Below are 24,867 nucleotides of genomic sequence, written 5' to 3'. Positions count from 1 at the left end.
AATATCCTGCAGCAGTTGTGCAAAACTTGGAACAGCTTTTCAGCAACTGTTTACAGTCTGGGTGCAAGCACCTGCACTACAGCTCCCTACAACTACTAAACCACTCTAGAGATCAGAAATTGTCCAGAAAGTGAGCATTTAAGCAGCCTTGTGACCAAGCCCACAATCATGAAGCTCACTCCACCATTCCATGGACTGCATTCCAGTTCTCAGCATGTACAACAGTACGTGCATGTCACATTGCAGTCATACCCACAAGATGGTGTTTTTGGAAAACAGTTTATTTGGGAATTACACAATATTTTAAATTCTCCAAAATACATCTTACTGGATCCCTACAAAAGAAATCTAAATAAGTACAACGATATGAAATTAAATTTGTTGCAAGTTATTAAATATTTACTTCCACTAATATATACATATGAAATGCCACACAATGAGCTTCTTTACCCTTGGAATGTGTGCTGCCTTCCAGCAGTTATGCTCCATCTCCATATCCTCCAGTTCCACAACACGAAGACCCAATATTAACACTTTGTACATCCTTTATTATAGGCAAAAATAAAGAGTTTGTTTTTGTTGGTTTTTTGGGGGGAGGGGGTTAGCAGAAATTAACCCTCTGCAATCTCACAGCTGTGGTAGCTTGTCTACTGGGGTATCAAACTTGAAGTCTGCTGGGAAAAGATCAGGAGCTCGAGGATAGATCAGCCTGTATGACTGTCTAATCGTAACATCAGCCACACCAGCAATATCTCCAATTTCTACAACAAAAAGCAGAGAAGTGATTAGTTTTTACTTTTGCCATTTGAAGAAACCAGCAAGCATAACTTATCAAGAGGCACTAGACACTTGCTTCATTTGCAACTCTCCCAAAAGCCTGCTAGAAATGGTTTTAACTGTGGAGATTAATATTTTGCATGTATAAGTCTGTCTTCTCATGTGCCACAGTTCAACTTAACCTATCAATCTTGGAATAACATCAGTTTCAAATTGGCAGAGGGCTAAGAGTGCAAAAGTCATTAGAAACATCTACTGCAAGCTCTATATATGACCACCAATATTTTAACAAATCATCATCAACTTCTGGATCTTCATTTTTATGCTTTGATGAAATATAAGCAAAAGCAAACAAAAAACTGAGTCACAGACAAAAAGTGATACCTTCAATTAAAGATTAAATACATTAACCTTAAAATGCACCAAGAAATAAGGCAGAGACACAGAGAACTGTCTAACAAGCCAAGGGAACACTTGTTTAAGATGCACAGAAACTTAAATTTATTCAAGATTTAGTCAAGTTAGGATTTAAACCTTGAACTGCATGAGAGCCTTCAGCATTGTCTGAGAACACTGGAACAGTGTGGAGCCATGGTGTCCATGGCAGGCAGCTGTATTTTAACACTCACTCTTAAGAGATACAATCCCATAGCTCACAACGAGCAAGGATGAAGGCACTGAACTTCCTTGGCTCCAGATCACTCACAGGCCCAGGAAAGTGCCAATATGATGGATGCTCCAGGGACATAAGCAGTTACAAATGCAGAACAAAACACCAGAACCTGACAGATAAAAGCTATTCTTTATCCAAAAGGAACTCTCCACTCAGAAACTGCTACATTTTTAACATTTCTGATCTGAACTGGACAACTCAGTGGAGCACTTGGATCTATTTCTCACATCAAGTTCTATCCCCTGCAGTCTTAGCACACTTCTTTCTCCAGGCATTGCTACCCTGTAGGCCTCATTCCCTTGAGCTCCAGGGGCTGATCCATGCTGCCCTGAGGCTCAAGAGCCCTGAACTCCTTACTGGCTCCCCAGGGGCTACCCTACCAGCAGGGAATCTGCTCCAGCTGATCCACAACAAACCCTGCAATGCCATATTTTCTGTCCTTACTACAGGCTCACAGTAAGTCAAGGACCATGTACTAATGCAGGTGATTTCCTGGCTGTAGGAGTGATTGAAGATTCAGTGTAATCCCAAAGCCCAAGTGCTCCCTGTAACTGCCCCCAAGTTTGCATTTGAAGTATTTTAGAGCCACAGAATGGACATGTGCAAATATTAGCATGGGTGAACTTAAATTATTATGGTCATTTGAATGCACTGGTCCACTGCATTCAAGAATCCAACTTCTAATACCAGAAGAAAATGAACTCGGTTTACACTGAGCATAGCCAACTACTCCACGTTCATTTTGGGGACTGGGAGACCCTGGTTTGGTCTTTGCTGTATGCAGTTAGAATGGAGCTTATCACTGTTTGCACAGACCTCATCCAAGTTTTACACTAACACTGAATTTTCTTTCAAGCAGGAAGCTTTTTTTTTTGACCAAAAAAGTCAAGTTTTACCTTTTTGTGTCCTTTTCTCTGAAGAAGCCTGTGATGCCATGTAAATTGCTGCAGCTGCTACAGAGATAGGGCTTCTTCCAGGAACCAAATCTAATTCCACAGCTTTACGGGCAATATGTGTTGCTGCCATTTGTACTTGTTTGGGAAGACCCAGATTAGAACAGAATCGTGACATGAAGTCTCCAGTTGTAATCAAATCCACACTGGTTTCCAGAGCTTTCAGAATAAGTTTAAAACACCGGCCTATTTCCTTCTTTGAAATCCTGGACACTGCACATATTTCTGAAGAAAGAGTATAAATTAAATTTTAGGCTTCACAGCATTCGCTCCCCCAAAATAATCAAACTTGATTCTCAATATATTAAGACCCACAAAGATGGCCAATGTCCTGAAGGCCACCATCACTAAATAAGCTCTGAATGTTTGTGAAACTTCAGTCAGTGCACATTTATCATAAGGAGCTAATTAATACAGCTCACTTAGTAAGGGAAATTTGGTACTCAATGCTAGAGAATTGCATCTCTGTCAGGGAAAAGTGGCACAAATTTACTGCAGAATTGCTGGTTCAAATTCAGTTAAGTTCAGTTACAACAGCCCCCCCATCCATCCTCTAATCAAAGCAATGCCTTTTAAATTTCACCAACACTCAAAGTAACTTGCAAATGCTAAAACCCTCATGCCCAAGAGCCTACGACACAAATATAACAAATTCCCACAGACCCTTCTGCCCACCCCTGAAAGGAGAGCTACAGCTGAGAACAACCCATTTGACAAAGTCCAGGAATAAGAAAACCAACCTCCTACAGTGACAGTAACTAAACCTTTACTTCACAGCAAAATTGAATCTGTATCACTGAAAACGTACCTTTAAATGTTCTTGGAACCCCCTCTTGCCTACAGGCTATGTAGAGACAAGCAGAGGCAATAGCATCATTACTTCTCCCCTTCAGGCTCTTTTGCTCATACACTTGCTTGAATAAATTATTTGTTCGATCCTTCAACACAAGAAGACAAAATTTAATTAACTCTATGCCATTTAATTAGCAGCAATATCAAAAATTCATGTGCTCATTATATTATGCTAACTAAGTCAATACCAGAACAATTTAAGAAAGGGAGACATGAACTTACAACTATATTTCTAGGGAGGTTGATTCTGTCTGCCATGTTTGTAATTTCTTTAAAAGCATTCATCATCGCACGATCAGAGCTGCTCATAGTTCTGCGATTTTGGTACTTTGAATTCCCAAATTCATCAAAACTTGCTGCACCTGTGCCCTGAAAAGAAAAATTTGTATTGTCAATAACACATGCAACTTCCTGCTCACTTCAAGAGCAAACATCTTCCAGCTTTATACATTTTAATTCAAGGCAACAGTTCCAACAGTCTGCACAGAAACATCACTGAAAGCAACTCATTCAATTGAGCATTGTTCCACACAACAGGTTCTACACTTTGCACCAGTCTCAAATTGTGAATTGCTTTCCAAAGACCACAGATCACATGGGGCTTTTTCTTTCCTCATGTAACAATAGTTACAGAGTAAAAAAGAGTAAGGTAATATATAGCCAGTGTGTGCATCTCAATACTCCTGGCACCAATGCTGAGGTCCAAGATGATATTCTATGCAACTCTTGTGTGTCCTTTGGGCTGCATCTGTGGCAGACAAGTAAGCCAGAAAAACAATTTTATGGTCGGCTGGAGACCAGTTGTTACAACGATAACCACCAGAGTGAAGGCCTGGGCAAAGAGAACACCCAAACCAACAAACCAGTCAAACCCAACTTGATACCGTGCCTGTTAGAGGCTGCAAGCCTTAATCAGAAAATGGAAATATTTTGTATATTTTGACTTTATGGGAAAACCACAGGCCTCTTAAAAGAAAGGCTTGAGGCCTTCGGAGAATTAAGAGCCTCAAACTCAACCTGGCAACTTCAAAACAAGCTTCCAAGGTATACTTTTGTTTGTACCTTAAAAGTGATAATGCAGATTGCATACTTCTATTAAATATACAAATTTGCCCAGCCAAGAGGGTCTAAAATGTTTAAGGTTTTCAATTTGCCAGCAGTCCAAAACAAGTCTTTACCAAATTATGCCATGTCAGATTAGCAATAGCTGATGACAACAACACATCTTGTAAGTTCAGAACAGCAATGTCTGTAATTTACATTGTCTACATGTATGTTTGCTGTCACAGTATGCACGGCCCCCCCAGCTCTTTCAAGTGGAAAACACTTCTTCACAATTCCATTATGTGTAGAAACCTGGATTTCCTGAATCTGCAACATTTATTCCTTGCTGGTACCTTCAAACAATTTACCTGGGCAGGGCATCCAACTTTCACTGCAGACAGATTTAGTCATTTAAACAAGCCACTGCGGACACCAACTACTGCACTGTCATCTTGCCAAAACCAGTAAACATAAAGCAGGTCTTGATCTGTGACTGACTGACAACCTGGCTAAGCACTTGCACAGAGTTCTCAAATTGAATATTCAGCAATGTATTGACATGTCCAGGCTGTACAAAGTGGGGTAAAGACAGAGTGAAGAAAGGATAAAACACGCCCTGGCATCTCCTCCTTCTTCTGAGCTGCCCAGTTTCTTCTTTCCTGACCCATGTTCTTGGGACTGCCCTTCTATTTTAACACATCTCTCTGAGGTGCACTTCTGCATTTTATACAGCTTCTCTGACTGACACTAATAACACTCGCTCTTGACCATTCACTTACACTGTTCCCCTTCCCATGCCCAAGGCCTCAATGACATCCCATTTCCATCAGCCCCAGTGGATCCCTCCCTGCTCACACACCTTGATTCACTGTGGCAACCGAGGACTTCGGCACAGAACCCTCCCTCACAAGTCTCCCTAGCTCCTTCAACAGGTCTCTACAACAGATTCCAGAACCATTCTGGTTTTTTCCTACTACTTCAAACATCCTTTCACACAAAATAAGCACCCAGACATGATCCTGGCACCAACACAGCGGAGGTCTGCTCCAAAGAAAATCCTACTTCCTTGGCTGGATGAACACCTCCAACTCTTCAAAGGTTCCCAGTATGACAAAAAGGTAAAAAAAGAACAAGAATAAAGCACAACAAACTTCAGGCCAAAAAGAGCAATGCTAGGCCTTCCATTCAAAAATAATGCCAGAACTTCCCTTGGCCCGAAGTATACAGAAGTCTCAGGTCAAAAGGCTCCTTGCTGGCCATCACTCACACCCCTGTTCCCTGCAGTGTGTTACATTTGTGTTTATCATGGCCTCCTACACCAGTGCTATGCTTAAATGCTTCCAGGAACTGCATGAGCTCAAACTCTTGTAAATGCCAGAAGAGTGAGCACAAACAACAGCAAGTCCCCAGTCCTTGTCTAGTCAGGCTTCATGTCAGAGACTACTACCAGGAAATACTGCTCTGTCCTGGAGCCAGCAAGTATTCCCCTTCACCACAGGGACTTTCCCTGGTCCACAGATTAAGGAGAACCAAAAACATAAAAAAAAACCAAAACAAAACAAAAAACCCCACATCTATTAGGTGCTGTAGAGTAAAACTAGACAAAGATTTTACTGTGCTGATATGAGCACTCTTCAAGAGCCATCACCAATATACAACTCAACTATCAAAGGGGTGGAAAACACTCTTCCACCTCAATTACTTACATAAACCACAGAAATTCTCCCTGCATTTGTTATTTAAATGCACCATCTAACTTTCCTTCTGGAGCTTTCAACCGAGGGACAATGCTTTGTTGATTTCAGCCCTTGACAACCATGGTAGGAGTCCCTTTCCCTTCATGGAAAAAAACAGAAGCCACACAGTTTCAACTGAAATTAAATTGACTTTATGAATTGTGGATCAGTCTGATGGATCCTTTCTTCTTTTTGAATCATCAGCCCCTCATATCTTCTCACTGCTCATCAATGTAGCACTTCCAGATTCAGGCCATGCAGTTTGACAGCAGCCAGCTTCCTGATCAACCAAGGATAGGAATTCTATACCAAAAGAGTGCATTAAATCTTTCTTCAACCAATCTAAATTCTCTTGGAGTTGCAGTTACTACAGAAAGGAATCAATTAACTACCAAAGGTGACAAAAGATGTTTTCCACAAGATAGGAAACAAAACTTACAGTTTTCTTTCAGATTCATAGAAAAGAGTTCCCTATATCAAAGCAAAACTAAAAGCTGCTTGTTCCATTTTTTTTTAAATTTTATTTTATGTTAGAACTATCTGTAACATTCTGGCAATGAAGCCACAATTAACGTGAGACTTCACCATGCCTCCAATTGATCTGCATTGTAATCAGATCAACTGTAGCACACAGTATCTAATTTCAGAGTTACAGTTCTGTGCCAGTATCCTGAAGACCTGCCTGTGGAATTTAAACCACTTCCATCACAGTCAACTATACTATTCACTCTCCTCTTCACAGGCAAATTAATCTTTGTTCCAATGCAGGCTGCTGCTGCCTCAGACAGATGGGTTCCTTGAGCATTAAAACCAATTAGGAATTAATCCCTTTACACGGGCAGAGCAGCCTCTGCTGCTATCACATACAGACCACACACCCCCTTGCAGGAAGGGGCCCCAGAGCAGCACCTCCTGCCTTCCCAAAGGAAAGAGGGACAAACCACTCTGTGGAGCAGAACTGACCCTGTTCCTCTACTGTTACAAGGCAATACTGTTGTAACTGGTTCAGACTCCACTTCCACCTACATTCCCAGGAGTTGACAACAGATCTCTAACATGATGTGCCATGAGAATTATCAGTGTCCTCTCTTTCAGATTTCCCACAATATGGGTTGTGTTTTAGGGTTTTTTCTAGTGGGGGTCTTTTTGGGAGGGTGGAACAGGTCAGCTGTAAAGATTTTATTATCAGCAGTCCTACCTCAAGCAGAAAGAAATAGCCCTGGTCCTGTCCCATATGAAAGGCTAAAGCTATCTCTGGCACACAAATACAAGGTCCACTCCAGGCCATTCTAAGAGTAGTTGGTAACTGGGAAAACAATAACCTTACCTTGCTTCATTCTCTGGAATTCACAACAGTTGTTCTGTACCCTGTCAGATACTACTTACCCTTACATGCCTACACCAATTTCACCCTTGTTCAACCACTGTACATATCTAGGTCAATCCACATCCCAGCCTACTGCTAGCAGGGACTTCAGATGACTGCTTGAGAAATGTACTACTTCCTTGAGTTAGTTATTTTTGCTGCAAAATTCATGCCCTTTCTGCACTGACAGAAGATTTCTTCAGCATCTTCTGATAAAAGCCATTCTCCTCCTTGCAAATGACTGGAAAAAAAAAGCAGCCCCAGATACAGAGTTCACATCAATGAACTGACATCCCAGAGCCCCTGCTTACCAGCAAGACAAACACAGGAGCTCTTGTACAGAAACATCCTGGTTTGTCAAAGGGACTCTCGATTTCCCACAGAAAATAATGCACCTCTTCTGCAATTCCTCCCTGTGCACATAAAGTATCCACAGTTGGACTGACTACCCCCTCTACATTCCCCAACACAATCTGCAGTTCCAGTACTTTTTACTCGGTTCTCCTCAGTTAAATCACGCCACACTAACAGCCCTGCATCTTGTCCTCATGGACTGGCACTCTGCTCCAGCACATTTGGTCATGCCCCTTCTGGGATGCTCTGGTTCACAGCAAAACTGTTTCATTAGTTGAATGTCCATCTCCGAAAATTTTTAGTTTTCATGGGCAAACAAACTTTTCATAAAGGTTCTTTGTGTCTTTAATTCTCTCACTAAGGCTGCCATCCCTCTTTATTCTAAATTAGAATCTGAACCTCCAAAGGGAAGAGAGTTAACAGCACAAGTCACTGATCACCTGGACACAAAAATCTGTCTTTAGCTAAAATATCTTTTGTCTTTTCCAACACACAGATTCTAAAGGTGCTCAGGTCATTCTACTAACTGAATCAAACTGAGCTCTCAGAAACAAACCTCGTATTTACACAGCCCCAAAATGAGGAACAATATGAACCTGGAGCAAACAGGCCATTTCTCCATCTGTCTATAAAGGTATAGATCTTTATCACAGTTGACCAAATCAGCGACAGAAGTCCAAGCCCTCTGAACCGCAATCTTTCTGATCCTATGCAGGTGGTATTAAAATTTCAGTGACTTCTACAGGACTGCTTCACAGAGCCACTTAGCAGTGCCAATGTTTTTAATGGAGCAGTGCAGAAATCTGTTTGCCTGAATGGACTCCCAAAGCCACCTAAAATCCTAAAATGTGATAGGCAGCAAGGCTTGGAGTTGTCCAAACACAACCATCTACTTGGACAATTCCTCAGAGAGAAGGTTTCTTTTTCACTAATGGTGAAACATTAGCTGCCCATCAGTATTCTATGAAGAAGTTGTCTACTTCTTTGCTTTGAAGAATTCTTGGATGAAAAGTATGTTGGACACTTCTCTACACATAGCCATACATATTTAGGCACTTCATCCTAGCAACATCACTGGGACAAAAACTTGTGAGAAATCCTGGTGTGCATGTAACACACAAAGCAGCAAAACATTTTTAATAGTTATTTATCAACAACTGCACCACTTTTCATGAAACATTCAGGAAATCCACAAAAATTTATTTGGATCTTGCAGTAAAAAATGAAGCAGAAAGTACAACAACTAAAACTTACCTGGGTCACTACTTCATTAAAGAGAATGCATTTGTGTGACTAGTCTTGCTTCCTCTCATGGGAAACAGCAAGATTATGATTGCACCACGAAATTTCAACCCAAATATAGATTGAATATTTTCCTCTGGGGCACTCACACCATGAAAGAATTCTACATTCAGTGCATTAACATCAGTTGGAAGAACGTGTACAACATGAGATCTCGAGGTCTCCAATATGAATCTGACACAGATTTTACTACAAAAAAACAGGCAGCACTAGGTATTGAGATCTCAAAATTAAGTATGTTATTTCAGAATCACCTCAAATACACTTGCTAAGTCAAAGTATACTTCTTTAAAAATTGAAACATCAGCTTTCCTATTTATAGCAACATATCAAAGGGTAGCAAGTAACCTCACAGTACTGCAATTTTTTTTTTTTTTTGCAAAGGTTAGCCCTTTCCTTCTATTCACAGGAAAGGACCACTGCTGAAACATGCAAGTTCAGTTCAGGCAAAATCTCTTCATAAATACATATGCTGAATAGTTTCTCTATGGACATACAATCTGGTACTTGGCATAAAAACACTCAAACTTAGTAAAATTTTGTATTTCCAGTGTTACCTTGCCAATCATTGTACTCAAGTCACCATCACTGAGCAAAGGATTCTGAGTATCCCCAACTCGAGATGGGTCTTTGGTTGCTTTGTCATTGCTGAATGTTCTCCACTCCGATCCCACATCTATGACGCGGTCACCTGAGAACACAGAAAGCAACACAAAGTCTGCGTTAACACACCACTTTAAAATACTGCGTGAAACATTAAGTCAGACATCTGAGCTCTGCATTGTAAGAAGGCAGTCTGCTGGCATTCCCAAACACAACAGTAACTGGCAGGACAATGAACCAGAACATTCAGGACCTACAAGTTAAAGCAGTGGAAAAAAAAAATGCAACTAGAGCTGCACAGAAGGCATAAAAAACTAAAGAAATGCATCCAGAACACAGGAACTGTAATCTTTATGGATTACAGTTATCCATAAAGAGTATCATGGCATTTCCAATACACAAAAGGAACCAAAACCTCAATTTCAAGCTGAAGTCAGGACTGCCTATGGATTGTTTTCCATGAGTCAGGTGTAACTTAACAAGTTCTGTCACATTTGCCATGTGTTCATAGTGCACATGTAAATTATCTATCATGCACAAGCCCATTAAGCTACAGTAAATTACTTCTGTTGCATCATTTCCAGGTCCTTTGTACTCTCAATTTTGTACCTTCTAACCCACCATTGACATTTTGCAGATCAATTTTTGTTTTTGAAGGCAGATCTGACCCTGCCCAATTCCAAGATGCTTGACAGTATCAAGATAAAATATACATACTCAACTACTTCTTAAACACAATCAACCCTGCTATACCTGGAAGAGTTTCAGTACAGATTCAGAATAAACAGGAAAAGCACCACATTCTTTGAATGAAACAACTTTCCTTGCTGTCCTCTGTTAATCTCACATTCACCTAAACCTTTCCTACAGCAACTTATCAGTTTGAGAAATAATTCTCACCAACATTCTGATGCAGGCAAAAGCCCTACAGTAAACACAACAATAGACATTTAGGTGGGTAAAAAAGAAACACAAAAGAAAACACATAAACCCCAGCCCCAAAGCCACTGCTGGCAGCACAGTTCACTGTATTCACAGATCTGATAAAAGCTGTATCTCAAAGGTGTTGCCTCCAGAGCAATACTACAGAATTTTTAAGAATACAGGTACAGAAGAACACTTTTCTTAGTGTTCTGCAGTAAAGCAGAATACAGCTTTGTAGGATGTCAGAAGAAACTTCAGAATAATTGGCACCCTTCTCTGCTAAACCGAAGGAAAAATTCACCACCTTTATCAGTGTTTAAGTGTGTTGTGAAAGAAATGTCTGCAAAAACAAGTAGCATTGACTGCATAATTTCCATTATGGAAGTTTTAGAATGAAACCACAGAGGCTGATTTAACCTGGTGAAAACAAACAAGATAGAAAAAAGCACTCTGCAAACAATGGTAATACAAGATCCGAAGCTGGAGAAAATGCAGAAGCTGTGGATAGAGTGGTGCAACTGCAGAATTACCCGGGGGATATAAGCGGAATCTATTCTGACAGAGTAACTCAATTTTTAACATAAAATTATGCAAGGAGAATGCCTGAAATTGAAAGCTGTGAATGACCCAAAAGAAATTGCTACAACAAAAAATAATAACTTTAAGTTAAAGGTATTCTCATCAGTATCTGTCAGACATGCTCATAGCTATGGCTCCACCTTTTTTTACTGGTCTAATAAAAGCCACAAGGGAGAAGAAAAAAAACAACTATTAAAAGCTACAGGGTTAAGGACTGAACGGATCTGTGCTGCCTTTTACTCTTTCTGCTATAAAGGTCAACCCCCACACCCTTGGCAAGCTTAAATTTGCAGACAGTGTGCTCCTCTGGCTCCTGGACTCTCTGTAAATATTTGATTCAGTAATGCTCCTTCTATGGCCTAGCAGTAACTTTACTTTTAGACAAACCCCCAATACTGTTTACAGCATCTAAAAAAAGCAAAATGTACTTAAAATTCTGGCATGGTATAAATAGAACACTGAGTACAGAGCAATGATGTAATATTTTTCCACACAAGTGGGAATGACCTAAATGACTCACTCAGGGATCTGCCTCTTGTAAGTTATGAACCATTCCTGCTCTAACAAAAAAGTTCTATATCACTGCCTGCTTTGGCAAACACTTTACAAACAGAAGATTGAGACTACTATTTCTGAGTAAGAAAAGATTAAGTAGAACAAATCACTGAATATAAAGCATTTGTGTAGTTAAGATGCAGTATGCAAATACCTTCATTTTGCCAAGAAATCTGCTACTGCAGGAAAGAAGTTTTTCTGTATACTGTCAGTGTCATTGAAAATATACGGAGGTCCTAGGCAGCATATTCCATCTTTCAAAAGGCTTTTATAAAAGTGTGACACAAGCTAGAAGTATTAATGAAAATGGAACAAATAAGCCCAAAGGTTTCCATAGATGGAAAATATATTCAGCTACAAGTACAATGGGTTGGATTACCGTGTTCAACAAGAAACAAAAACAAAACACAAAATGTGGCATTTACTATCTTTAATTCTTCAAAATACAAAAAACCACTTTGGAACTGTGATATTAGTACCAATGCAATTAAGCCCCACCCTAAGTGGTCAAAGCAAAAAACTTTAAAGCACTAAACTTAGTCTTACATGAGAGTATAAAAGCTCCCAATCAGTACACTATAAAGTTGTCTCTCTCACATTATTGTATTGTTTTGGGCAACTCTATAAAGCTGCAATAAGGTTTGGAGTGGTCACATACTCCCTTCACTACTTCCTTTTGATGCAGTCCTTTTGAACAAAACAGCTTTACTAGATATAGTTACATTAGACACTCCTTTAATTAATTTTCCTCAAACAGATGAGTTCATCTTCTCAGCTTCCTCCTCTAAGTACATACAAAAACAACAGTTTACAGGACCAAATCCTTGCGAAATGCATCTCCAGGCTGATATACTAAAGCACCTTTCTGAACAGATGAATTTTTCTCCATTGCTCCATTTCTTTTCATAAACTACTCTTCTAGTATTCAGTTTCTCTTTAAAATACAGTCTAACACACTAACACATAGGCTCCAGTGCAAACATGGACTGCCAACTTCCCTGACTCAGGTTACCCATCGTCTGAAAAGCTCATTTAGTAAAATGGAGAAGTGCTACTCAGAACGGAAAACCTCAGGCCAAGGTTACTTTTCTTCACAACTGACAAATGCAAAGAGCATGTGCTACAGAAATGCAAAAGCAAACTCAGGTCAGACTGAAAAATAAAAATAGAATTTTCAGCAGTTTTCAAAAATTAGCTTGAAATATCTATACATCAAAATTTATGTAGGTTTACTCCTCACCTAAAAATGAAGTCATTTCTGAGAGGAAAATATTTTCAATCAACAAGTCCTGAATTTTCAGTTACATATTTACAGAGAATACCAGCTATTTTAACATTGCACTCCACTTGCAATAACTCAAACATATGTATTTTCTTCTCCTTCTGCGTTCTGCATTATCTGTTATAAGAAGACAATATAGCTTAAAATTCAAGATGTCTAACCAAAACAAGAAATATTCATGAGCATATCTAGTCTTGAAACAGTTCTGAGAAGGTACATTCATAAGCTCTTTTCAGAGGAGCTCTAATGTTAGCTGTACATTGCATTAAGTTCTGTGTATTATTAACTAATATTTTAATTTTAACATAAATACAGTATTGAAAGTTTGTTAGTAGAGAATGTATCATTCTTACAGTTAGTTAAGGAATCTGCTGCCATCTAGTGAGCACATATATCATACTTTTAATTAAAAGCATTTTACAATGCCAAATTTAAATATATATATATTAGGATTACCCTAAGTTTCAGTCAGCCCCTTATTAAGCAGGGTAATCAGGTGTTGCAACAAACTACAGTGAAAAAACTAAAGGAGCAGACTACAAGGTGGGGAGAATCATGAAGACATGAAACTGCACAGAGCCAGGCTGAACAGTGTGAGGTTAAGTTTCAGCTCTCAGCCTCTCCTAACTCCCAAATCACTTTTGCAACCTTCTGCTGGACTTGCTCCAGCAAGTCTCTCTCTTCCTGGTACAGACAAGGACAGAGTTAGACACAGTACTCCAGGTATCGACTCCACATTCTATTTATTAGCTTACGGACTGCCCCATACTTGAGTAGCACTCAACCTTTTTTTCTACTTTGCAGCTTTAGAACTTCTATTAAGGACCAAATGTATAAAATGTTACCAAAAAATAAACTCATGAGGAGGGAAAAAAATGAACACACAATTTTACAGTCCCAGCTTTTTCTACAAAATTTCCAGCCTTTTATAAGACAGTAGTATTCTTTGTAAAAGTTATCTTGTTTTCAATGAATTGTCAACACCACAAACACATCATCACAACCAGCAACACCAGTCTATTCACAACACAATTAAAATAACTAAAGCAGGCTTTCAGATGCTAAACAAACACAAAAACCCCACAAGCAAACAAAACAAAAAAGCCACAGATGATTTTTACTAGTTGCCAGACATCAACAGCATCGCACCAGTACCAAAAGGCAACTATGGATTGAAAAAGACAGTACAGAACCGCAGGCAAATGACTGCTACAAGAACAAAGGCTCAGCAGCTCCTGCATATCAAAATGATGACAAATCTAAAAGGACTTACAGGCTTCCTAAGCCATCAGCTTCCACAATAATTTTGGAGGAAGCAAATGAGAGTAGAAATGTTAAATGATCAGGTGGACAAGTCTGGTCAGCTGAAGTTACACCTCTCCAGGACTTGAGGCCTTTCAAAGATTAACAGCTCAAGTACTTGTGAAGGATGCTCCAAACTACAGAATCTCAATTTAAAATGTTGTGTCTGATCTACCCTACATCACAAAATTAGAGACTCTTTTTCCATCAGAGGAGTTCAGATTGTTTTTAGTCCTTATTTGCCTAAATCACTTTGTCAGCTGGGTAAGGAAGCAAGTAAAGAACCATTCCCTAAATAGGATGATTTAAAATGTTACTGTTAACTCTAGTAGAAAAACCTAGCTCTTCACCTAATGGAACTGCTAGTGGCTCTCAAACCCCTCTGGTTGCCAGCCAAGAATCCACCAACTAGAAAGCCCCCTCCACCCTCCAGGAAATTTCATCCTAAGAGCAGTGCTTATTTCAAAGCCTGACAAAGGATGCTAACTTTTAACATGTAAACTCTGTTTCCACTCTTACAAGCATTACTGCTGAACACCTAGAAGTATCACCCTTACCTTTAAAGCCGAAAAGGGTTAGAATTAAAACAGACTATTTGAAATGCTGGCTGAAAAAGGCAAGTAGGTTATTTTCTTCATATTATAAATTGCCTGTATTAAGTATCCATGAATGCTCATGCAAGAGCCAACTATTCAGAATGTCTTTAAGCATCAGTATCCTCTATAATTAGCTTTCCCCTGAATGCGAAGTCTTTTTGCAAGACCAACTTAGTAGTTTGGACACCAAGCATGTAAAAGCTGCTAATACACATTCGTATCTAAAGACTTTTGCCTACTATTTTAAGCAATACTTTGAATTAAGAATTCATATTGTAGTTTTAAAGATTGACAATACTTGCAGAAAGGAGTAAACCTGAACACAACCCCAAGTACTAAAAGATTTTTCCCTGTGGATGTAACTGCCCTCTACTGGATCCAAGTCAGAAGTACTTAAGCACCTTCCCCACTTACAGGATACTACAAACAGCTGAAAAAAATGGTTTCTTTGGTTTTCAGAAAAAACAAGCAGCTATACAGAAGCAAGCAATCTTACCCCTAATGACAGACATCCTGAGTAATGAACTGGCCAGTTGGGAGACAACTGTGAAACCCCCTCCTACTTGTTTATTGAGAAGAAAATATCTGCAGTATAGTCAAATCTTACCTATTCTTCATGGACCACACTTGAACTTACAATGTAACATTTCAATCTCAAACTTTTCAGAAGTATCAGCCAAACAACTACGCAGACAGAATTTTGCAACAGCCTTACCCCGACCACAGGCTATTGAATATTTTTCCCTAAATTTCTCCAACTGAACTCTCAGGTATACATAGAACCCGGCATAAGTATCTGAATATTGGTCATAATCTGATTCAAAGCTTTAACAAGTTGATACGTGTCCAAGGATCCTCATCAGCTGGAGACAGACTTCTGCTTTTTTATCAAAGCCTACCCAAAAAAAGATCCATACAAGAGCACTGTTCCTCTCTCAGCCACACCTGCCTACCAAAGCAGAGTGCTAAGTTAGAGAAAATCACTTACTACATACTGAAAATAAATTCCTCGCTGCTTAACTCTGGCACACTAAGACAACATTTTATGAAGCTATATAGAAATTTAAGGAATGTCTTAGAAAGGTATTCCTAATACCTGAGATACTACACAGCAGTACATGCCACTGGACTGGTTCTTATCCTCCTCTGAAATTCACATCACCACCTTGCTACAACAAGAAAATTCAGTTCTTTGTCTTCCACTTTCACTCTGCTTTCTTCAGCCCCTTCTGGCACATCAGCTGATTCCCAGCCTTTTTTACTGCCTATAAGGTAGTAAACAAAATATTTACCTGTCAAGAAAGAGGATTTACTAGCCTTCTGTTCTTGAAGAACATGCTGTTCCCCCCACCAAGTCTGTCTGGAGAATGAGATATGGTGAACATTTTAAATTAACACAGTACTAAGTACTTCTCCAAGCCCTAAGAACTCTGCCCATGAACTCCCCCACCAGCCCAAGAACCCTTACTGTAGCACATAGCTTAGAATGAATGGAGAAAGGTAGGGATAATAAAATACAATTCTTGTGACAGCAAATAAACCTGGACAGAGTTGTAAAGTCTCAAATGCAGGTCAATCCAGGCTAATATCAAAATTCCATGGATAATTGTAATTTAGGTCTCCAAGTGCCTTTCATGCAAAAAGCAATTAGCAAAGGGAAAAGTTAACAAGTTGGAAATAATTACCATGAAAAGACAGAACACAAGCTACTCCACAAAAGGTAATAGTGAAAAGGTAGGTGAGAGTTTATACGAGACTGAAGCAGTATTTTGAAACAATAATACACTCAACACCAGTCTCAGTCATACTGACATTACAAGACTTAATACTGCACAGCAAAACACCAGTTTGCTCAGAACACGTGGAAAATACTGTGCAAAAAACCCCAACGCACTAGATTTAACTTAAATTTCAATCTTACTGAGACTAAGAATAAAACCTACAAGTAGAAAACAACTCTGATTAAAAATCTCTCAAAAAATCCCTTTAAAACACAGTACTCACAGCATACAGCTCTGCCTAAAATATGGAATTCACTTGATAAAGAGATCAGCTCCCCCTTCTCCTAGCCTCCTGCTCCCCCAAAATTTTCTATTGCTTTACCCTTTCAACTGCAGACCTGATAAATACAAGATCATTTATTATAATAACAATACTGATTTAATCTCCTATTCCCTGAAAATCGATTACAAACCTGAAAACTATCTATTCACCAGCTATTTTACCCTACAACACAGTTCTACAGATAATAAATTTACACTTTTTCCATAAATATGCAACTTCAGTACTTTACCATAGCAAGCAAGAAAAACATCAAATGCAAATACACTTAGTTAACTCAAAGGCTATTAGCTCTGTCTACAGCTAAACACACACCAAAAAAAATAAATTAAAAAAAAAAAATCAGTGAAGTCACACCAGTATGTACATTACAGTAGTAAAGCAAGAGCACAAATTCAGCATTTACCATTCTGTCCCACATACACCAGCAGTGCTCTGCAGACACTAAAATCATAATATTTTTAAAGAAACCTGTAGCACTTCTTTGGCCACACAGTATATTGATTTTTGGGTGGGGGGCTTAACTGTTCTAAATGATCCCCTTCACTAAAAAAGATCTCAGTAACTTTTAGTCCACCCCAAAATATATTTTCAGTGGGCTCTGCTCACTGGTGATCATGACGCATGTAGGCCTTGAAACAAAACTTTTCTATGTAAAAACAAGAAATGAAACTGTTACTCTCCTAAGGGGAACATGTATCATCGAATCTGCAACAAATACAGAAAAGTTGCATTTGGAACACATCAAAACTAAATTTTGTATTCACTCCTTTAAAACATCCCTACTTCATAAGCATCTCCAAAAAACAGGCATCAAGAACTGGATCTGGTTTACACCTCCTCTAAATTTCTTATCAGATCAGGTGAGAAAATATTGAGTGCTCACACTTCTCTTTGGTCATGTGCTCTTCAATTATTCATCTTGATCCTATTTACCTGGTTTTCCAAATTACCTGCTGGATACCCTAGCTAAGGAATTGGACACATACAGGTAAGCTAAATAGCTGAAGGAATGTAACACAGAATGAGAACAATCAGCACAATGCTGTTAAAGCGTTTTGGTGACAAATCTACAAGAAATGCTAACTTAAAAAACATATTTTATTCTACCAGTAATGTTGGCTGTAAACTGCACTAAGACAATTACAAACACATTAAAAACTCAATTCAGCAACAGTTTCTATTAATATTCTAATGATCCTGCTCATTGAAAGTGCTAACAATTTGAACTAAAAAAATCACCAATGCTATTAATTCAGAAAAGCCAAAGGGATAAAACTCTTCAGGCAAGAGTACCTTGTAACAGAAAGTACATGAAGCGAGACTTCTGACAAATTCCAAGCTCCTAAAAATTACATTTATGAAGAAAAAGCTTTTCCTCTTCTCCTAATACCAGAACTATCTTGAAAGTTATGAACTGATCAAAACGGGCTTTTCTAAACTTTTGCTCAACTTCTATGACAACCCCACAAAGAGCTGAACATGCACCAAACTATTTTTAAGCCGTAACTTAGACACTTACTATCATATTTCAGTAGGAAACACTGCTGTGGATATTTGAATTTTTAACCAGCAAGTTTATTCTGATTCACTGACCTTTATCAAAATTTATGCAATCTAAACCAGCCCTTCTTTTAACAAAGCAGATTTAACCCTTCCTTTAGGTTTTAAATGGTTTCATAATTTTAAAGGAAACTGGTACTCAAGTTTAACATTTACTTTAACAAGTTATGTTATTTTATTTTAGTTGCTTGGCTAAATTAGTACTACCTTTGCCACAAATTCCTTAACTTTCAGCTTTTTGTGAAAAATTTTAAGTTTAGCAAGGCAAAACAAAACCACCACAGTCTAGGAGAGAGGGATATAAACAATTTGAAACATTTAGCACCACTGGATGAATCACCCAAACATGCACCCTCAAGGAGGGTTTTCTTCTCATAATGGCATGCCTAATAAAAAATTAACAGAAATCAATGAAGTTTAAAGAATTATCATAATCCAAGTGTGGAAAGGTTCCCATGATAAAAGGAATAAAGACAATAAGGTGCACGTAAGATGCTCATCCTAGAAAAGATACATAAAAATGTATATGCAGCAGGTTCTATGACAACTTCCTCTCTCTCATTCAAACAAAAAACAATGCCTAAAAGGCCCTTCATGTTAAATATTCCATTACACTTAGAAATACAGTTTAGTCTGTAGAACTGCTGCTACACAAACCAAGTAAAAGAGCTCCACAGAATTCCAGTCTCAAAAGCCTTGGGAGAGGTAATTAACAAACACAGGTGCTGGCAACCATATAAATCTAAATCCTTCAGGGCAGAAGATAACCTCTAGCTAATGGGAAACAGAGGTTGGTTGGGGTTTGGTTTTGTGTTGTGATTTTTTTTTTTCTTGTAAGCAAGTTATTTCACAGAGCACTTTTATAACATTTCTTATACTTTCCTAAATGAAAGAAGAGTCATGATTAAAGACAGAATACTGGACAACACGATTACTCTAATTCATATTACAGCATATTTTAAATTCTCAGTCTTTAAAGAGAGTTTGATTCTTTTCATAGTGCAAGAAGTTACCAGAAAACAGGCTATTCAAAACAGTAAGCTTTTAGCCAACGGACCATCACAAAAAAACCCCTAAACACTACACAGCCCCCCCAAAAAAACCTCACAAAACCAAACAAACACCACCAAATCTACCACCCACACTTGGGCATCAAGGGAGAGCAAACCTACACACAACATTTGGGTTATACGGCAATTTATAAAAATATGAATAACTACTTACCTACTACAAGCCCACACTCAGAACAAATCATATCACCAGCTCTGTAATCCTCCACTAAAATGGAATCTGGATGATTTGGGCAAGTCACTCTTGGCAGTACATCCAAACTAAGAAACAAATGAGAAGTATCAATCATTATTAAAAAAGCAGGCTGCATATCAAAAAAAAAGAGTTCCTTGCTGATAAGAATGCTTTAATAATACAGTATTTAATGACTTAAATTATAGAATATTAACGTAATTACTTGAGCTGCACTTTTAATTTAAATGCTGTAACACTACATTTGACAATCAAGACTTCACATCACCTTAAATTCCAATTTTATTGTAATGTATCCTATACCAAAACCACTTCAACTCAAAACATCAAGAATCTATGTAACAGACTTGATTAACCGTAGCATAATTCACAAACTACTGCTAAATGAAGTCTCCCAAGAAGTCAGTGGTGATTTCTTCATTCCAAATGAGCATTTTCACTCCTGATCAGAACAGTATTATTTACCAAGTCCTTAACTCTGGAAGTAGTGCACATACAACATGTATGTTTAAAAAACTCTCAGCTCAAACACTGGTTTATTTTCAACTATTTGAAGAATAAATCCCATTTTTAATTAAGCAATTCATTAACTGTAAGATCTTAACAAAAAATAATCAGCTCATAAGGCAATTATATGACAACAAGTTCTGATAACAGGGATCTGTCTCTTTCACACCCATGGATCTTCAACAATTACAACTTCCCATAAAGCATTAGCATTACTTACTACAACAACTTTTAGTTACTGACCAAAGTAACAAAAAATTGTTTCTAACCAAATGTTTTAAAAGTAAATACCTCATACTAGCAACTGTTCAGTAATTCTACTAAGACCAATTATTTCAGAAATGGAGTAACATGTGTTTACAACTGGGATCCGTGTATTCCACAAAGCCATTCCGCTCAAGCTAAAAAGCAGAGAGTACAGGAGTTGATCACAAAAAATTTATCACAGCTTCTCACTAACCCCCATCTGATTAAACCAAAAAACAACTTGCAGTCCTTTTAATTGTAAAAAATTTCCAAGTAAAATTATTCTGAGTTCCCCCATTTTCCACTATTATTTCAACCTAATCTATACATTCCATCTTAAGTTTTTAGATATTTCTGATGAGTGTAAATACAAACAACCCAAACACTTCAATCCACTGTTCACAAAAAATATCTACAACTTGAAACCAAAACTGAAAATCAACATCACTATTCATATTAAAACCTCCAGAAAGCACATGTCAACACAAGATCTTCAGATGTATATTATATTCAAAATACTACCTTAAACCTCTTTAAACTACTTTCCTTCTCTCTATTCCCAGCCAGTAGTTTCATATGACAACACTGTTGACAAAGCATTCACAATCACCTGACATTTGGCATTACACAAAAGGCTAGCGACACACAAAGCAAAAGAAAAAAAAAAAAAAAATCCAGACACCTCAAAGAATACCAGTGGTGTTTTGTTTCAGACTTTACCTTCATAAAACATTGCAAAAATTTGTCTTCCCATCCCAATTTTACCTCGGTTTATCTAGACATATATACCGTACTCCTTGCAATGGGTTCAATTTACTAAGCCACCTACACCGAAGGAAAATGCATGGCACGTGTGTAAAGGCCCATCTCAGCAAATAACTCCCGAGCTGCAGCAAGACTACTAGGAAGCACTTCCTAGATCCTAGGACAGGTTTAGCAGGAGTTAAGAGTCACTCCAGCCGACTTCGTGGGCCTTTCTTCATTCCTGACTAGAAAGAAAAACTCGATACGTCTCCAGGAGAAAAGAATTCAGAGCCCGAAACTGGTCACAAACTGGTGCCGGTACGGATTTAGGGCGGGAGGCTAAAAGCAGTTTTCAAGGCCCGATAAGGCGGAGCCAGGCCGGGGAGCTGCACCTCAGCTCGAGGCGGTGCAGAGCAGGAGGGACCCGGGGGGCCGCGCCAGGCGGTGCCCGCCCGAGGGACACGGTGGGACGAGCTCGGTACCGCCCCAGGCCCAGGCCGGAGCCGCGCTCGGGGAAAGAACCGGGCCGGGTCACCGTTCGCACCGCGCTGTCGCTAACGAGGAGTCCCGCACTCAGGTCATAAATGCCCCAAAAACCTCGGCGTCCCCTGAGAGCGCTGCCCAGCAAAAGCAGCACGAAGACGCAAAGACGGCGAGCTCGGCCCCTTAGAGGCCGCTCAGCCGGGGGCCTCCCGGCACAGCCCAAACAGGCGCGGGCTCCCCAGAGTCCGGCCTCCCGCCGCCCCAGGAGCGGCCCCGACAGACCGGGCACCAGAGCGGAGCCGGTGCGCCGGGCACCGCGAGAGCCGCGCTAAACCGGCAGCACCGGGGCCAGGAAAGAGCGCCGATGGCCGCCGGTCCGTCTCCGGCCGGCAGTGGGGGCAACGCGGCCATTTTCTGCCTGTGCCGCGGACGGGAGCGGTGTGGGAGCCGCTCCCGCTCCTCCCTTGGTCCCCTGCGCCCGGGCCGCCCCCGTACCGGCTGGTGGACGCCATCTCGGCGACGCTGCAGCAGTGCCGGAGCCTGCGGGGCGGCGCGGCCCGGGTTGTTAAATGCCGAGAGGGGCGGGCGGCGCCGCGAGCGCTCCTACGGGTGCCGCGAAGGGGCGGGAGCAGGGGTGGGCGCACGGCGGCGTTGTGCGGCTGCGGGCCCGAGCCGAGGCCCTGTCCCGGCGGGCAGCGCCAGCTGCGGGACATCGGCTGGAACCATCGGCCCAGGCAGCAGCCCACAGAGCCCCTGCACAAAGCCCACCGTGCCGTCCCCGGGCCGTGACTCCGGTTCAGCTGCTCTTGTGCACACTCCAGCAGTTTCCTGAATTCCCACAGAAAACAAGTGTAAGCAAAACTGTCCCAAGCTTGCACAAACGTATATGGGGTACCACATGTCCTTGGCTCTGAAACTAAGCAGAGACCAATTCCCTGAAAGGGGAAGGAGAAAAAAAAGTTTAGTTCCTGCTTGCTGCCATCGCCTGCTACAGCTGTTGTGGTTTGGCACTGGGCTGGCGGAATGACGAGAAAAACGCGGCGCTTCTCTGGGCGGGCCCCGCAGGTGTCGGGCGGCTGTGTCCCAGGGAAGGCCGTGCAAGCAGGCCCTGCCCAAACGCTCGGGCTCACTCAAGCAGACGCAAAGCCCGCTGGTTTGTGCGGGCTTTCCTTGTTACCCCGCACACAGCTGCACGCTGTGAGCAGCTCCCCTTCTGTCTCTCCCACTCGCATCCACCTTAGCAGCAAACATCGGGCCAAAGAGGAGGGGAAACCACAGAAACTATTGCAAGACCAAAGCCCTCTAGCACTGGACTCGAGTCCCGGCTTTCACTCCACAAGAGATTATCCGTATGCAAAATTAGTCTGTATAATGAGTAGCAACAACAGGTTTTCGAGCCCAAGCTATAAAACGGGGGGGGAGGGAGGGAAGTATTCCTTTAGTATGAGTCTACCCTCGCTGAAAGAGAAGGGACAGGAGTGTCTATAGATCTTTGAAAGTGCCATTATTTCAATGCTTCAAAGTGATCAGTATCGAAGTCTCTCAACAGTTATAAATTTGCTATCTATTTATTAATCATATACACAGGACTTTTCACACCAGTTAAGCCCATGTCTCCACTATATAAAAAGAATATTTTTCAATTTACCAGCTCAAAGGAAGAAATTCCCTGCAGTTGAAAAGTTCTCTAATACTTGCTAATATTGAGTCAAATTAATTATCACACAATCTCCAAACACTTCTTTACTAACTGAAGTACTGTGTGCTGGTTGAAAATGGGCTAGTTTAAACTTGAAAACAAATCTCTTAGGATAAAAAAATACAAACCTTTTGGAATATAAGAAAGCTGAACTATTAGAGACTAGAGATGCTGAGATAAAAATTTAAAACTTTTTTGCCACTTCCAATGATTTTTTTCAGAAATGCTCAGTAAACCCAAATAATGAAAGAGTAATGAAAAATCACTGTAACTGGCAGTGTAATACAGTACGTGATACTAAGTTTCTCCATAACCTCGAAATGCGTATGGGGCAGTGACTGCAGCAGATGTGCCCCATCACCACAATGAGTACCTTCAAGCTTTCCAGGTTTGTCTTGGTTTCTTCTATATTCTGTTCTACAAACAAGATGTTCTGCTGCCAATCACTGTCAGCCCTCCTAACCCTATTCTCATTAAGTTAGAATTGAAAGAATTTAATTTTCACCACAGAAGGACAGTAATTCTCAGAAATGTTGCAAAAATACAATAGATGATATATCATGACTTCTTTCTTCCTTGTCTGCAGCAATTTTTCAAGCACTTTTTCCACAAGCAGCTGACAAAAAGTGGTTGATGTGGCAGATGGAAATATCACTATTAACAGCCTCTGTCAACAACAGATCATTTTAATACTACACAAAGTTTACCTTGCTGTCCCCAGCTGTTCTTTCCCATCACTGTAGTTACAATAATCCTAGTTTAAAACTTGCTTAATTGGTCATTCTGGAGTTTCTTAAAATTTCACACCAAGTATCTCATGCTGCTTACTGTCAGTAATAAAAGTGTGTAATTAAATTGCAATTCTTACATTCCTAATACTACCAACATCATTTCAACAATAATGCAATGGGATATTCAGATGCCTTTGCAAACACAATGAATAGTACATTAATGAAAACAAATCACTGGTTCTTACTTGTATGTCTAAAGGACCTTTGCAATGGTTTGTTGATTTATTGTGCAGTTCAATAGCCTGTTGCAATCTCTTAGTTCCTGCAACACCACAGCTCCCGAGTGCAACTTGCAACAGATTTTAAACTCCTTGTAAAACAGAGTGTAGGTTTCACAGAAACTTAGTGTCTAAAAAAATAGTTTATACTGGAATTTAATGTAGGAATTTCAAAATTAAATTAATGCTGAAATTTCAGCTAAGTCATTTTAATTGCTGAATTGATTCTTCTACACAAAGATTACACACCACTTTAAAAATACCAGCCAACCATCTTCTGATGAGATTTGGGGAATGACAGTGCAAGACAGCTACAAAGACTATGGAAGTCCCAGCTACTGAACTCCCACAAGCCCAGACCCAAGAAGTATTAATGAAAAAAACTAGCAGCTCC

The 24,867-nt window shown here is 40.0% G+C and overlaps 1 protein-coding gene across 3 annotated transcripts; it reads right to left on the bottom strand.

The window, feature by feature from the left end:
- Positions 1-263: 263 nt before the first annotated feature.
- GTF2B (general transcription factor IIB) lies at positions 264-22,368 on the bottom strand. 3 transcript variants are annotated; one of them, XM_048312881.1, is made up of 7 exons: positions 22,261-22,368; positions 19,747-19,853; positions 9,615-9,748; positions 3,478-3,624; positions 3,212-3,341; positions 2,347-2,628; positions 264-761 (listed from the first exon to the last, which is right to left on the bottom strand). In XM_048312881.1, exons 1-7 carry the CDS (start codon positions 22,275-22,277, stop codon positions 628-630), a joined length of 951 nt encoding a protein of 316 aa, XP_048168838.1. In that variant the 5' UTR covers positions 22,278-22,368; the 3' UTR covers positions 264-627. The 3 variants fall into 3 exon arrangements, with proteins under 3 accessions (XP_048168838.1, XP_048168839.1, XP_048168840.1); XM_048312882.1 differs by lacking the exon at positions 22,261-22,368 and adding an exon at positions 21,368-21,966; XM_048312883.1 differs by lacking the exon at positions 22,261-22,368 and adding an exon at positions 21,259-21,282.
- Between the last annotated feature and the right edge of the window lie 2,499 nt (positions 22,369-24,867).

The sequence above is a fragment of the Corvus hawaiiensis genome, chromosome 9, assembly GCF_020740725.1.
Source record: "Corvus hawaiiensis isolate bCorHaw1 chromosome 9, bCorHaw1.pri.cur, whole genome shotgun sequence".
NCBI lineage: Eukaryota > Metazoa > Chordata > Aves > Passeriformes > Corvidae > Corvus > Corvus hawaiiensis.
Note: the sequence above shows the minus strand (reverse complement) of the source record. Positions and strands in the feature narration are given on the sequence as shown.

Coding starts and splice junctions, on each gene's coding strand:
- GTF2B (XM_048312882.1), bottom strand. CDS start 21,405: ATGGGCCTTTACACACGTGCCATGCATTTTCCTTCGGT. Junction 3,342..3,477: donor ACCTCCCTAGAAATATAGTT/GTAAGTTCATGT, acceptor CTTGTGTTGAAG/GATCGAACAAATAATTTATT. Junction 2,629..3,211: donor GGTTCCAAGAACATTTAAAG/GTACGTTTTCAG, acceptor CTCTTTCTTCAG/AAATATGTGCAGTGTCCAGG.